This window comes from Capsicum annuum, chromosome 6 (assembly GCF_002878395.1).
Source record: "Capsicum annuum cultivar UCD-10X-F1 chromosome 6, UCD10Xv1.1, whole genome shotgun sequence".
NCBI lineage: Eukaryota > Viridiplantae > Streptophyta > Magnoliopsida > Solanales > Solanaceae > Capsicum > Capsicum annuum.
Window position 1 is genome coordinate 1,939,563 of NC_061116.1, and position 15,274 is coordinate 1,954,836.

Below are 15,274 nucleotides of genomic sequence, written 5' to 3' on the forward strand. Positions count from 1 at the left end.
TAATAATAATAATAATAATAATAATAATAATAATAATAATAATAAAATATATATATATATATATATATATATATATATATCCACCTAATTACAACATGAAAGAACAAACCCCCACAAAAGAAAAACAAAAACTTTCTTCAGAACCAAATCAAAATCATATAAAATATGAAATTTCAAGAATACTTTCAAAAACTCTCAAGCTCCTTACTTCAACAAAAAAAAAAATTAAAAACAAACTAATTAATTAAAAAAATATATATCCACCTAATTACAACTTGCTTCAGAACCAAATCAAAAACACGTAAAAACTAGAATTTCAAGAATATTCTCAAGCACCTAAATTCAGCTCCAAAATAAAATTAAAAATAAAAATTCCTTCACCCAAATACAATATAAACAAAAACCCAACAATCTTTTCTGCTCAACAAATCAAAACAGTAGGAAAAAAACAATCTTTTTACCAACCAAAAAAAAAAACTGACTTTTTTAACAATAAATAAATTCACAAAAAAAAGAAAAAAGATATTTGAAAAGTTCAAAGTATTTTAATTGTCTAATATAAATATTTATAAAATTTGGATGGAATTTTGTGGGATCTAAGTTTTTAGCTCAAAAAAGAAATGATGAGAGAGAGAAAGAGAAAGAAGACTAATCAAGAAAGAGAGAGACAAAAAAATTTCTTTTATTTTTTTAATTTTATTTTGTTGGATAACTGTTTTTTTCCTAAAAAGAGAAAAGAAAAAAAAAACAGTTTTTTTTTTTGTACTGTAATAAAGTTTTTTTTTTTGGTTACTTAAACTGTAAAAAGTTGGTCATTTAACTACCTACCTCAACTGTTGAACAGTTTCTTTCATTTTTGGCATGTGTACAATTCTTTTTCATTTACACTTCCAGTCACTTTAAATTAAAACAAATATATATAAACTTAATAAGTTAAAATTATTATTTAATAGAACAAAGAAAAATATTTTCGCTCACGAGTAATGGTGGAGGTGATAGTTGTGATGATAGAGACGGTTGGTGTTGTAGCGACTGGTGTAATAGTGGTGGTTGATAATGATGATATCGGAGTTATTTAATGTTAGTAATTGGCTGTGGTGATTGACGATAGTGTCGGTGTTGGTTTGCTGTAGTGATTGAAGAATGTGTTGTGATTGATGATAGTGTTGGTAATAGTTGACGATGGTATTAATTGTGATGCTGGAAATGGTTGGTAGTAGAAACTGACTGCAGTGATGACAGTCGATGATAGTGACAGCCAGTGGCGAATTCAGAATTTTAATTGAGAGAGTTTGAAAAAAAATTGCCCTTAATAGTAGTTGTACCTCTACGTATAGAACCAGTAAAGGCTTAAATTTTTTTAAAAAGACATTAGATTGTCTCCCCCTATTGGGTTCGAAATCGAGAGGGCGTCATGCGGAAGCTTAAAGTTTGCAAACCTTGAGACAATAAATCAGACGACAAAGAAAACAATACTAAAAGGTATAAAATTATTATATGTTCCGTTTAAACGGCCTACATATTATAAAACCTAATATCGAAAAACATTAAACCTATTGGGAGAAATCTCCCTAAACGAAAATCTTAAAAGACTATATTATGAATGTTGTTATGTTATGGCATGAGAAGGGGGTCATTTATTTATAGAGTTACAAAACCTTTCCTCTAAGAAAAGGTTTGCCAAATATGAAAAAGTTTTATATTTTTTTCTTAGAAAAAGTAAAAATAATTATGGTAACTTTTATTTTCCTGCTAAGAAAAAATAAAACTTAAATATAGTAAAAAAATTAGAATAAAAACCCTAACATGCACGCCTAGCGAGAATCAAATCTGAAATGTGAAGGACCATAGAGTGGCTACTCTACTGGGCTATCTCTCATCTTTGACTTGGGGGTTCAAAAATAATATGTACAGAAACATAAAAAGTTTATTCTATATATACACTATATATCGTGTAATTTTTTGTTGAGGAGGCTTGCATGAAACCCCTCGCAGCCATCTAGGTTCGCCCCTGCACTGATAGTGGATGCGGTAATGTTGGTGGTGGCGACAATGTTATAATCATAACGATAATGATGGAGGCGATAGATATGATAGTTAACTGGCAGTAATGATTGATAGTGATGATGATTGTAATTAGAGGGTGTACAGACCAAACCGTCAAGTCAAACCGAACCGACAAATCAAAATCAAATCGAGAAAAAAAAACGACTTATGGTCTGGTTTGATTGGTTTGACGTTAGAAAAAAAAATCGACTATTCTTGGTTTGGTTTGGTGTTAACTAAAAAAAAGTCAAACCGAACCTGAACCAAACCGACATAATATATATATATGTATATATATATATAATATTCGAACTTTTTTATATATAAAAGAGAAAATATCCAATTACCTCCCTGAACTATACCCAAAAAGGTTATGATACACCTCAACTTAAAGGGGGTCCTATTACCCCTGAGCTAATTAAAAGTGTAATTTTGACACCCTTAGTGCCTACGTGGCACATATGTGTGCCTACGTGGCACATACGTGTGCCTACGTGGACACTTCAGTGTGTTGTGCCACATAGGCATTAAGGGTGTCAAAATTACAATTTTAATTTGTTTAGAGGAGTAATAGGACCCCTTTTAAGTTGAGGTGTGTCATATCCTTTTTGAATATAATTTAGGGGTAATTGAATATTATCTCTACATAAAATATTAATTATAATTCACTTTTTAAATACTTTTTCAACTAGTTTTAGTAATTTTCAATAATTTGAATGTAGGTGTAGATATATATTTAGATTTGGGCATTTAAGTTGTAATATTTGTCCATTAATTACTAATTAAATGATCGAAACCCAATATAAACTTAAAACCTAAACTTTTCACTCTTCATCTCACTTTTAAGTTTTAAAAGAGTTTTCTGCTCCTCATTTTTTCATAATTATGAGTTTTCATTAGCACATGAGTGAAAACATATTTGATCTAATCTTCGATCACAATATAATCATAAAAACTAAAGATTATAAAAAAAAAATTGAAAAAATTAACTAAAACCTAAACCGAAAAAATCAATTTTATGTTGGTTTATAATTTTAATAAACCGACATGATTGGTTTGTTGTTTTTTTTTAATTAAAATTGAAGCAACCCGACCTATGTACACCCCGAATTGTAATGGTGGACGTAGTTGGTGATGGTGTTTTTTTTTTTTTTTGGTTTAATTAAACCACCCGGTGTTCAGTATCCGCTTTTCAAGAGTCCGACTATATCCTGATTCGCTCCGCATCGAGCCCCATTTGGGGGAGCTCCCAACAGAGTGTTTGTCCATACCCAAGGTCGAACCCTCGATCTCTGGGTAGGTTGGGGCAGGTTGGTGATGGTGTTTAGTGATTGACAATGGTAATGACGATTGTTTTAACAAACGTGGTTAGTGGCGATTACCGATGGTTATGAACAAAGACTAAACGATATTAATACTTTATTCAATATCTTCAAACCAATATAAATCATACTAAGTGTTTAAATTCCTATATAAATAAATGCATTTAATCACCTAAGTGTAGCTTAATCACCCCGCCAATATTTTAATTCACTTGTTATCATCCACGTTAGAAATCCCAAAAGATATGGTACCATTGAGAATATTCCTCTAGTGATTCCTTATGCTCATGAAGGCCTGCATTTCTTTGATTTAACCAAATTTCATTTTCAAAAACATGATACATGTTAATCAATCATGATTAAGTAAATAAAGATTATATAGAAAAATATAAAATAAAATATCTAATACCTTCGAACTATGATCAAATTTGCTATGATACACTCCAAATTCACAGTTAGCGTATTTTTGTCACCGTTTTTTTAGCTGACGTAAATTTTCATCAACATACAAAGAATGGTAATGAATAACCATATAGAAATAGGTAGTCCTTCATTGCTAAATCAATTAGTACAAGATTTATTGTATACACAGAGCAAAAATCATCTGAACAAACTGCTGCTTAACTTTAGCAGAATGACAATTATTGTCAAATACACCTCAAATTGGAAAGTGGAAAACACCTTCATCTAACATGATAAATATCACTACCAAGACTAATCTATCTTGAATATCATCGACGACTGAGTCGAATTCCAGACCCATCGGTAGGAAGAACCCTAATCATGCGCGGTGAGTAAAGGCGAGACGCTTCAGCCTAACGAAAATGAGTAGATGAGGGCACCTCGGGTACCGGGGCTCTCAACTAGTAGGAGAAAACTTCCGCGGTAACCCCTTTCTGTTATCTCGATGATCCTTCAAACTGTTCACGGAGCAACTCATACTTTTTAAGCTCGGCCATCGACAAAGAGGGAGAGATCTCTCCCAAGACCTTCAAAATGGAGAAAGATGATCATTTTGATTGTAACATAGGATATATCCACCCACAGAGGGAGATGTAGCCTGGTTCAACTCAAATCGACACGGTACTATATATGTAAAAACATACTAAAAGTTCAACGAATATTAAATCATAAACTCATAATAACAAATGCTACAGACTAAATGGTAAGAAATTAAACGTTGAACTCATGCGTTAATATTCTGGATCCACCTCTGTCCACCCGTAGAGAAACCTCAATTTTACCTTTAAAAAGTCCTCGTATTCCACAACAATTGAGTCATCCTGGTCATCTGAGCTAGGTGAATCCGAATCTGAAGCTAATGCCTAAAGCAAAAACGTTAAATTGCTCAATATCTTTCAGGAAACAGATATGACGACAATGCACAAAAGACCTTAAATATGTTTAATAAAAAATTGAGATACCGTTGGTTGTTTAGAATTGCAAAGATACTCTTTGTTACCTACTGCACCGACACTATAAGTAAAGGATTTGAAAATTAGAAATATGGGGTGCAAAGACACACCTTGCACTTCGCAGCATGAAACCAAGCATCAGCACACAGTGCATACATGTCAGCTCCCGTGAAGTTCGGAGGACATCTTTTTGCTATTGAGAGTAGAGATATATCTTCTTTCAATTTAAATTTCCGTGTAAGTGCTTTAAGGACCCTAATAATTATAGAAAATATGAGAAATCAAACGGAGAATACAACGATAAGTACCGGATAGGGTCAGAATACAAGAATACCTCTCTCTGTACGAGGCTTCAGAATTAACGCCAACATAAAGGAGCTTATCGAATCTCCCTGGCCTCAAAAGGGCAGGATCAATAAGATCTGGCCTGTTGCTAGCTCCAATAATAAACAAGTCCTGCATAGGAGAGGGGCCAAGAATTAGATCCACAAATACGATAAGTACCACGAGAACAAAACGCTAGCCCCAAGGCTTTGGTCTAGTGGTAAGATTGCAGCCCGTTAAGTGTACGTTAGGCGCAGTCACAATTTAGAATCCAATGAAGACAAAAGAAGGTTATTGCGTGGAGAAGGATAGAGGGGCCGGCCCATTCTACACCAAATTTTGAACCGTGCCCAGATAGCCTTTGGATATTTCTCCATTATCAGACAGAGAACAAAGAACTATTTTGAGACTGAGTAGAGTGGTAACCTGGGTAGAGTCGTTCAGACCGTCAATTTCAGCAAGCATCTATAAACAACAGATGTTTAGTATAACAAGCAGTATGTAAGTGGGGAAAGAAGAAAATATGACAAATAAACTAATGAATTCGGTACCTGAGAAACCACTCGATCCATTACGCCCCCGGAGTCTCCAGAAGCACCTCTGGCAGGAGCAAGCGAGTCAAGTTCATCGAAAAAGATGACACATGGTCGAGCTGATCTAGCCTGCAATGTCCCAGAATAATTGCAAATAAGCAGCAGCATATTTTCTGAAAACATCCAAGAAAGAAAAAATATACTACCTTATGAAAAATGTCCCGAACATTTTTCTCCGACTCTCCTATGTACATGTTAATCAACTCGGGCCCTTTCACACTGAGAAAATTCAGGGAGCATTCAGTAGCAACAGCTTTCGCTAGTAACGTCTGAACATTTCAACAAAATGTCAATAATGAATACTGTAGCAACAGGACCAGACAATATCGGATGATATGACACCATACAAAGCAAATCATAAACTCACTTTTCCAGTACCAGGAGGGCCATAGAAAAGAACCCCAGATCGCTTGCGCAATCCAGATGAAAACAAGTCCTTATGTAAAAGAGGCAGCTGCAATACAAATGAAGAAGACAATGGAAGTCACATCATCCGAAAGATAACAGAAATGAAAAGCAAAATCCAGTGAAGTACAACTTTCAATTTGACACATGTCAGCACAACCAAGTGTCAACTTTAAAAGAAGACTTATTCACTTCAGTTTTACCAACTGTTATGATCGGAGTAACATAAAGCATTACCTGTACAGTGTCCAAAATTGATTTCTTCACATCCTCGAGCCCACCAACATCTTCCCATTTGACATTTGGAACCTAAACTAGTGTAAACCACATACATAAGCATTTTCTAAAGCAGCATTAGACTTTTCAAGACAACATTTGAATCAATTGTGAATATCTGAACTTCCACCAAAGTATGTTGCAACACCACCACCACCACCCCAACACGCACACAAAAAATAAAAGGGAAGTTTGATGCTTCGCTTTGTTGCAAAAAACATTAAAATGCTGAGCGAGTCCAATCAACCCAAAAGAAGCACAATAAGATTAGTTTTGTGTGTGTAATCATTTTCTGATTTTACCTTTGGAGTACCCAACGCTGTTGCATTTCTTTTCTTTGACCGTTCCAGTGATTTCATTACATCTTCTTTGCTTAGTGACTTTGCCGAGTCCTGTGAGTCATTGTTCTCAATCTTCTTGCTCTCATGAGAACTCTCTTTCAGATCTCCATGCACAACCTTTACATCCAGACTACCATGACTATGGACTAAATTTGCACCAACATCAGCAACTAGAGCTCGCAGATCCTTTGGCATGAATCCTGATGTCTGACCAACCAAATCTTTCACAAGGTCCTCCAAAGAAGTCTGCAACAAAAATGATGACAAATGGCACCCGTAACTTCAGTAACTAGAAAATAACAAAAAGGAATAGATGAAGAGTCCTTCCACTCCTCGTTTTCTCCCCACCCCGCCCCTTTCTCTCTCCCTTAACACTCCTCAAGTTTCTCAATTTATGGGCATTCTCACAGACGTAATTTCAATGCAATGGGGCTATTTGGCCTATAGTCACTAAAGTGTAATATAAGACCAATGTATCGTACATAATAGTGAATAGTGAATATTAAGATCAGACAACTAGAAAAGGAAACATCAAGTTTACCTACATTTGGAAGTAGTTCACTAACATGTTGAAGAGACTGGGAAAGCATTTCCTTCCTTTGTTCTTCATTCAATGGATCCATACCAATCTCATGACTGAAACAACGCCTAATAGTTGGTGGAAGGCCTTCAGGACTATCAGCAGCAGCAACTAACAGCACTGGATGTCGATTTACCGGTGGAGCCCCTTTTACTTGCTGCATCAACAAAAGATAAGAATAGACATAAATCGGACTCTTCTCCAGTATATTGTTGTGTGAAAACGCATAATGGACTTGATGAAGAAGAGCATTGAGTGAAGTTTTTCTCTTTTTAATAAGGAAAGAGCATGGCGTAAATTGTGGTAGAAGAAATTCAAAAAATGCAGATGCTGGCGAAATTTTGACGGAAGTGGGAGTAATAAGTTGTCAACATTACAAATTTGCTTAGCGGTTAAAAGAATTAAGAGGACTTAGCTCCACTGAGCGGACAACCTCTACTCTGGGAAATCTTATTAGCAGATATGCTTTGAATTATAACCACATGCCAGATATTTTGACTAAAATTTCCTACGAACGCAGGTAACAGTTAAGTACAAGTAGGCCTTGTCCCGATAACTATTAAATGGATCCATTATTATCACGTCTTTTACAACTTCTGACTAATGACTATGATACTACCTTGAAAATAATTAAACTTCTAGGCCTCCCTTTTCCTTTATATCCCCATACATATGAGGCATGAGCAACAACAACAACATACCCAGTATATTCATACAAAGTGGGGGATCTGGGAAGGGTAAGTGTATGCAGTCCATACCACTACCTCATATATATACACGTACAGATGAGGCATGAATCCAAGTAAATTAGAACAGGAAAACATTGGAAAAGAGAACAGGAAAGGAAAACAAAATAATCCAATTGATGATGATCATTCATCAACATCGTTCAGTATGAAATGACTAGCACAACGACATGAAAAGCAAGGGAATAACTTGGATTTTGTCTTACATCATGAGCATTTGACTTCCCTTCTGAGTAAATTTCTTCATCCTCGGCAATTGGCTCCGTAAATTCCTTTATGACAGATGCAACTTCTAAATTCACACCAACTTGGTCATGTGGTGAACCCTCATTAGAGACCAGGTTACGGAAGACCTCAAAATGGCGAAGAAGTAGAATTGTAGGAGAGTACCTGCAGTGAAATTTGATTTCAAAGGACTAAAAGAATACATTAAAGACAACCACTTTTTTTGACTTTGATATACTTGACACTGTTTGACAATATGAATTTAAAATAGAGTTGGAATGAATGAGGTTAGTTTAACAGGCGGACCCCAGGGCCAGAAGGCTCCCGCTAATGCAGGCTGGGGGGAAGGCCAATGTAGACGGTGTTACCTCCTCAGCAGAGGTTAGTGTAAAACATGCTCAACGTAGTTAGATAATAGACAATAACCTGACGGTACAACTCCAATGTAGTTAAATAATAGACAATAAATCCTAGGCAATCCAAAATACCTGTGAGCCATACTGAAGGCTTCAGCAAGAGCAGCAGATGTTTTTCTATCAGCATTTGCAAATATACTCTGACAGTTATATTCCACTACATGAAGGCCTAATTGACGAGCAACAAATTTAACCACAGTTCTCTTCCCACATCCTGCAGAAAATTTTGAAACCACCCATCAACCACAATTACTTTATAAATAAATAAAGCTGCAGCTGTTAAGAAAAGAAAAGAAGATCAAAATGCATCTGGTAAGTAGCATCTTTCCAATTAACCAACGGATGACAAAGTCTAAACGTACCAGTCAAGCCATGCAACAACACAACAACCCGAAATTTTGACGAAAGGGCTGATGGACATAATGGTGGCATAAGTACGGAGGCTAAAGTCTTCACCGCGCGCACTTGTAAAGGCAGGGAACCTAATGGCCGAGGAATCAAGAAATCTGGAGGAACAGCAGAAGGTACATTCCCTCCAAGTACAAGGGCAGTTCGAGTACGGTTGACTCTTAGAACATGTTCTTCGGAAGGTTCCATGCCCACAACCTGGGATGATTCCTTATAAGAGTGAGTATCAAAGCATTTAAGTTACTCATGAACCTATGAAATTAAAAAATAAAAATAAAACCTTGAAATATATGAGGTCTGAACCATCATTTTGCTTCTTCTGACTGCAAGGAACGCACAGAGCCGATTTGCAGTTCCAATTGATGCATACACTGAAAAGATCACCTCTAGAAAGAAATCTATCTACTCCAAAGTACTTATTCAATTCCATATAGATCAACTCTTGACGATCTTCAGCTTCTATAGATGAATCTTTTTTAACTGAATCAAGAGTTCCACATTTTGGTATCTTCACAAAAGAAGCCCTCAGGTGTGTGGCATATTTTGGCAACTGATCCAAAGGTTCAAGTCCTAGAGTAATGACAGCATTATCACTAACTATGTTATCTGGTTTGGCCTCAAATATTGGTGACAACGCTTCTTTGCCTTGGCGAATCATTGATCTCAGGCATGACAAATGTAAATTAAGGTTAAATGCCAGAATTGGAGATAAATAAGCAACGTCGCGATCTGGTTTAATGGAAAGACAATCAGGATAGCTATGTAATGGCAAGAGAAATGTGGTCAGGGAAGAATGTGACAACGATGAGCTACACTCAGATAAAACTTCGTCCGAACTGGGAGGATCTAGAACTACCACTTGTCCAATTCTTTGTTGACTTGTATCGATATTCTTGATGAGTACCTGCGCCAAAATAGAGGAAGCACAGTCATACAGAATCATGTATGTCTAAGTGAGTGCGGCAGTAACTGGTTAAAACAAGATCAATTAAAAGGGTAAGCTGTTGAAGGTAATTATATCAGCTAGACTAAGGTATATGCAAATGCAAAGAGTACTACATCTTTTCACAAGTAGACTTACTGCAATTTGTTATTTAGCTGCAAAATTAAAGCTCGGAAGTTCACTTATGTGATCAAGTATGAAAGGAAGAAGCTAACCACAACAACGATCAACATGCCACGCTGCCCAAAGTAGGCCAAGTATCATTCCAATTTTAGATAGACAAATAAATGAGTGTATAAATAAATCACTGATCTATGCAGTCTCCATCCAGGACTTGTCATCTGGGGACAAAACTACAGCACTTCTAGATTTAAGCAAATCGAGCATTGCAGCCATGAATCCAAAAAAAAAACAAAGAAGAAACCAAGAACACCTAATCTATACTTCATCGAAAAAATGATCATCCTCAGAATCATACTCTAAAGTTTCCGTCTTTAGCATAATACAACGAAGAAAAGGATAAAAAGACTTTTGATTCTTGTAATCTTAAGCTAAAGATACGTAGAATATACTAAAATGCCCTTTAATTAAACATGCTATGTGGAAAGTTGAATTAAAAGTTGCCAAAAAAGAAAGAGATATTCTTTTTTCGACGGATTAAAAAGAAAAAACTGAAATGGACGGAGTAATTTCGAACCCAATAACTTAAAATGACTACAATCCCGACGCATAGGCTTCAAATTCTGGTCTCATCATCTTCTTAATTTAAGGTATCAGACATTCTATTTGAAAAGTACTAAAAAGTAAAGTAAGACAAACAAATTTGGAACAAAGTCAGAAATCTAGAAGCCAATAACTTAAAACGATTAGAATCCGACCCCTTAAGCTTCAACTTCTTCATATTCATCTACAAAAACATATCCACATGTTGATTAAAAAAAGTCATTTTTTACTTTCTTAAACTCCGTGTCATGTCAAAACTAGACAAACAAATTGAAACGCATGTAGTAATATAGAACCAAGTAACTCAAATGAATAGAATCCCAACCCCATAAACTTCAAATTCTTGTCTCATCGGCTTCTTATTCCATCAAACAAAAACATATCCACATAAAAGGGCAGCCCAGTGCACTAAAACTCCCACTATGCGCTGGGTCTGGAAAAAGGCCGGACCACAAGGGTCTATTTTACGCAGTCTTATCTTGCGTTTCTTGCGTTTCTGTCAGAATCTGTTTCCACGGCTTCAACAAAAATACATCCACATGTAAAATAAATAAATAAAAGGTACAATAGGTAATATCTATCTTTTTACTTTCTTAAACTAAACATACGTAGAATGTACCAAAATACCCTCTAATCTCAGGGTCTTAAACATAGCACATAGAAAGTTACTATCAAGAACTTCCTAAAATAGGTATCAGAGACATATATTAAAATGGACAGAGTAATAATAACTAGAATCCCCAACTCATAATACAAAAATATATGCACATGTAAAATGAGAAAAAGGGCACATATAAATAAGAATATCATACCAATGAACCAGAAGTAATACAAAGTGTTGTAAGCTGAGATATAGTTAACCCCACCAATGCACAATCATCAAAATTAGATTCAAAATCTTGTTTGATAATTGAAGAATTCCACCTCTCAATTGTACTACTGTTGTTGATGACAAGAAAGATGAAAAATAACATAAATATACACCTTATCTTACCATATTTACACAAATTTCCATCCTTACAAAGTAAATTAGAAAAATCCCAACTAATATGTATCTTCGTCGGATGTATCGGGGAGCTAATTATGTATCTCGATAGACCCAAAATCAAAAAAATATATCGTCATTGGATGTATTATGTATCTCGACAGACCAAAATTGAAAAAAATATATCAGGAGCTAACCATGTATCTTTACAAAGAAAAAATCTATCTGTCGTTGGATGTATTATGTATCTCGAAAGAACCAAAATCGGAAAAAATATATCGGGAGCTAATTAAATGTCTTCACAAAGTAAAAAATGTATCTCCTTGGATGTATCGGGAGTTAATTATATATCTAGACAGACCCAAAATTGGAATTTCACATTCAAGCTCCAACTCTAGTTATTCCATCAACAAAAATATATATATATATATATGCACATGTAAAATGACAAAAAAAGGTACATATAATAGAAGAATATCATACCAGTGAACCAGAAGTAATACAAAGTCTTGTAAGCTGAGAAATAGTTAACCCCACCAATGCACAATCATCAAAATTAACAAAATTGGGGTTCAAAATCTTGCTTGATAATTGAAGTATTCCACCTCTCAATGATGAAATTTGGGACTTCTTGTTGGTTTCTGAATTATTCAGTAGTGAATTCAGTAGATTTTTTGTTGAACAAAGTATTAAAGGCTTCCTTTTTTCAACCATAGTTGAATTCTACTTCCAATTTTTTGTGTTAAAAATTGGGAATTTTTGATGTTTTTATGGGGTAAAATTGAGCAAATCAAGAAAGGAGAGTTCATATACAGAAAAGACATTCTTAAACTATTTCAAATTTATGTTGTCAGCATAATATTCGGGTCGGGTGTTATATTTGGGTCGGGTTGAATTTTACATTCATTTGATTTAATTTTGTGTATTATTAAATTTTCAATTTGTAAACCTGCTAAACGAATAACCAAACTAATAAAATATATTTGATTAATTGCTTTTTTTGCTTTTAATAATGATTCGATTTTCAATTTAATTGATGATTGATTTTTTATTCTTAATAATTTAATTTTTTATTTAACCGATAAGAATATACTCTTCTAATATATATATTTTTTTATTTCTCTCATTTTTATTTATTCTATAATATTTTCACGCATAAAATTACACAATTTAAGAACACTAAGACAATAATTATAAAATACAGAAAATATATATGCATTTAAAATCTAAAGACACTAATATATAATAACGAATAAAAGTATAATTTTAATACAATCTTATTTGGTTATCAGTTAAACTATTAATTAAAATCTTAAAATCAAAAATCAAACCAATAGTTCAATAAAAAAAATGAAAAAATAGCATAAATATACATCTTAACTTATCATATTTACATAAATTCTCACCCTTATAATGTAATTACAAAAATCACAACTAATTATGTATGTTCGTTGGATATATCGGGAGCTAATTATATGTCTCAACAGATTCAAAATTGAAAAAAATATATCGATAAATAATTATATGTTTTTATAAAGAAAAGAAATATAACTTTATTGAATATATTGAGAGCTAATTATGTATCTCAATAAATTAAAATTAATACTTTTAAGAGAAAATGCTCTATTACCACTTTGAACTATGAGTAAAAAAGTTGTGACACACCCGAACTTTAGGAGAGTCCTATTACCCCTCTAGACTAATTAAAACCGTATTTTGACAACCTTAATACCTACGTGGCACCAGACACTGAAGGATCCACGTAAGTACATGTATGTGCCACGTATGTGCCACGTAGGTACTAAGATTGTCAAAAATATGATTTTAATTAATCAGGGGTAATAGGATCCTCATAAAGTTCGATTGTATCTTAATCTTTTCACGTATAGTTCAAGTGGTAATAGAGTATTTTTTTCTATTTTTAATAATTATGTAAAATATAAAAAAAAATTATAATTAAGCTTCAAACCGTTAGAATTTAAGTATTACTAGCTTAGGATACGTGCATTGCGCGTGTGTATCATATTAATAATAAAATCATGTATATAAAGTGAGCAAATTATTACGTGTCTTGACTTATATCATTGAGCACAAAACTTTAAAAAACTACATAAATATTACTAAGCAATATAATTGAGTTACAAAATAAATAAATTTAATCAATTGCTAAGCATATTACATAAATAATGTACTTGATAAATTAGTAAGCTCTAAATTGAAAGAGTCGATTATAACCCTAAACTTCATCATCCAAATAAAAGCTCTACATATCAAAATTCAACACTTAAATAAAATCTGATATTTCAAATTCAACAAATAAGTTAAATTAAAAATTCAACTACAATATTAATGAATGATACACTAAAATATACATAGCTAAATAATATAATTAAAATGAAGTCACAATTAAAATAAAGAAAAATGAAAGAAAGAGATGAAACCTTTGGGTTTTTTTAGTTACTTCATTCTACGGTAACATTGCTTATTTCATTCAATTTTTCAATAAAAAAAAATTCAACTGAAAGAAAACACAAGAAATTATAAAAAGAGAAAACCTAGTGGATATACTTAAATTACATAATCAAATCGAAGTCATCATTAAACAAAGGGAAAAAAAAAAGAAAGAGATAAAGTTAATTTTTATATGAGTTCAAGACACTCAACAAATACATATTTGATTGGTTCTATTTCAACTCAAAACTATTTGTTAAGATAGTCTTGCGGCTATTTTAAGCATATCTGGATCTTCATTAGATCATCATCCATGTCCTCAAAATATGATGAGCTAATCTTGCTTCTAATTGATCGATTTGAATAACTTTTTTAGTCCTGCTTCCATCTTTGCATTGGAAGCTTGAACTGTTTACGATTGCTATAAAAATTGTTGATGTATAATATTAGTAATGAAAAAAAAATGATACAATCTATTCAAATATTGTATTTACTAAAACTGTATCAAATATAATACGTTGCATTATGAAACAATACGTAACAACCATTCAAACAAACTAAAGTGAAAAAAATGAATACGTTACAAAACAAAACCAAATTACACATAAAAAAAATTAAAAATTTCAGCAAAAAAATAAAAAGTAAAGGAATAAAAGCTAGACACATAAATTAAATGTAAATCCGACATATAACATAGAATAATTGTAAATATATGACTTGCTGGGAAGAAAAGTTCTGAATGAATGCTTTGTGACCAAAATAACTGGGACATGTGTAAGCACGTTACCCATTATACAAACTCCTAAATTTTATAACCATAACTTCAGTAATTACATGTATATTATTTTTAATTTTGATGAATCACGTATGTACTTTCTAATTGGAAATTGGGTATCATTATATTGAGTTTGGTTTTATCACTTTTATGAGTGACATTAAATAAAAATTAATATTTTCTTCATTAAAGCCTTTTCTTATGGAGAAAATTTAAAAATACAAATTTAGGACTTTTTAATTTCTAAACTATTTTTTTTTTCACCACAAATTTAAAAAATCATCAATTGTTAATTCTTCT

At 33.1% G+C, this 15,274-nt stretch overlaps 1 protein-coding gene across 1 annotated transcript; it reads right to left on the reverse strand.

The window, feature by feature from the left end:
- Positions 1-3,901: 3,901 nt before the first annotated feature.
- Positions 3,902-12,564, reverse strand: LOC107873722 (peroxisome biogenesis protein 6). The gene is made up of 16 exons (XM_016720666.2): positions 12,232-12,564; positions 9,378-10,001; positions 9,052-9,295; positions 8,762-8,903; positions 8,255-8,438; positions 7,268-7,459; positions 6,684-6,968; positions 6,343-6,414; positions 6,068-6,154; positions 5,847-5,969; positions 5,659-5,769; positions 5,534-5,572; positions 5,118-5,239; positions 4,894-5,038; positions 4,613-4,693; positions 3,902-4,357 (listed from the first exon to the last, which is right to left on the reverse strand). The coding sequence occupies exons 1-16, from the start codon at positions 12,460-12,462 to the stop codon at positions 4,268-4,270; spliced, it is 2,772 nt and encodes a 923-aa protein (XP_016576152.2). The 5' UTR covers positions 12,463-12,564; the 3' UTR covers positions 3,902-4,267.
- Between the last annotated feature and the right edge of the window lie 2,710 nt (positions 12,565-15,274).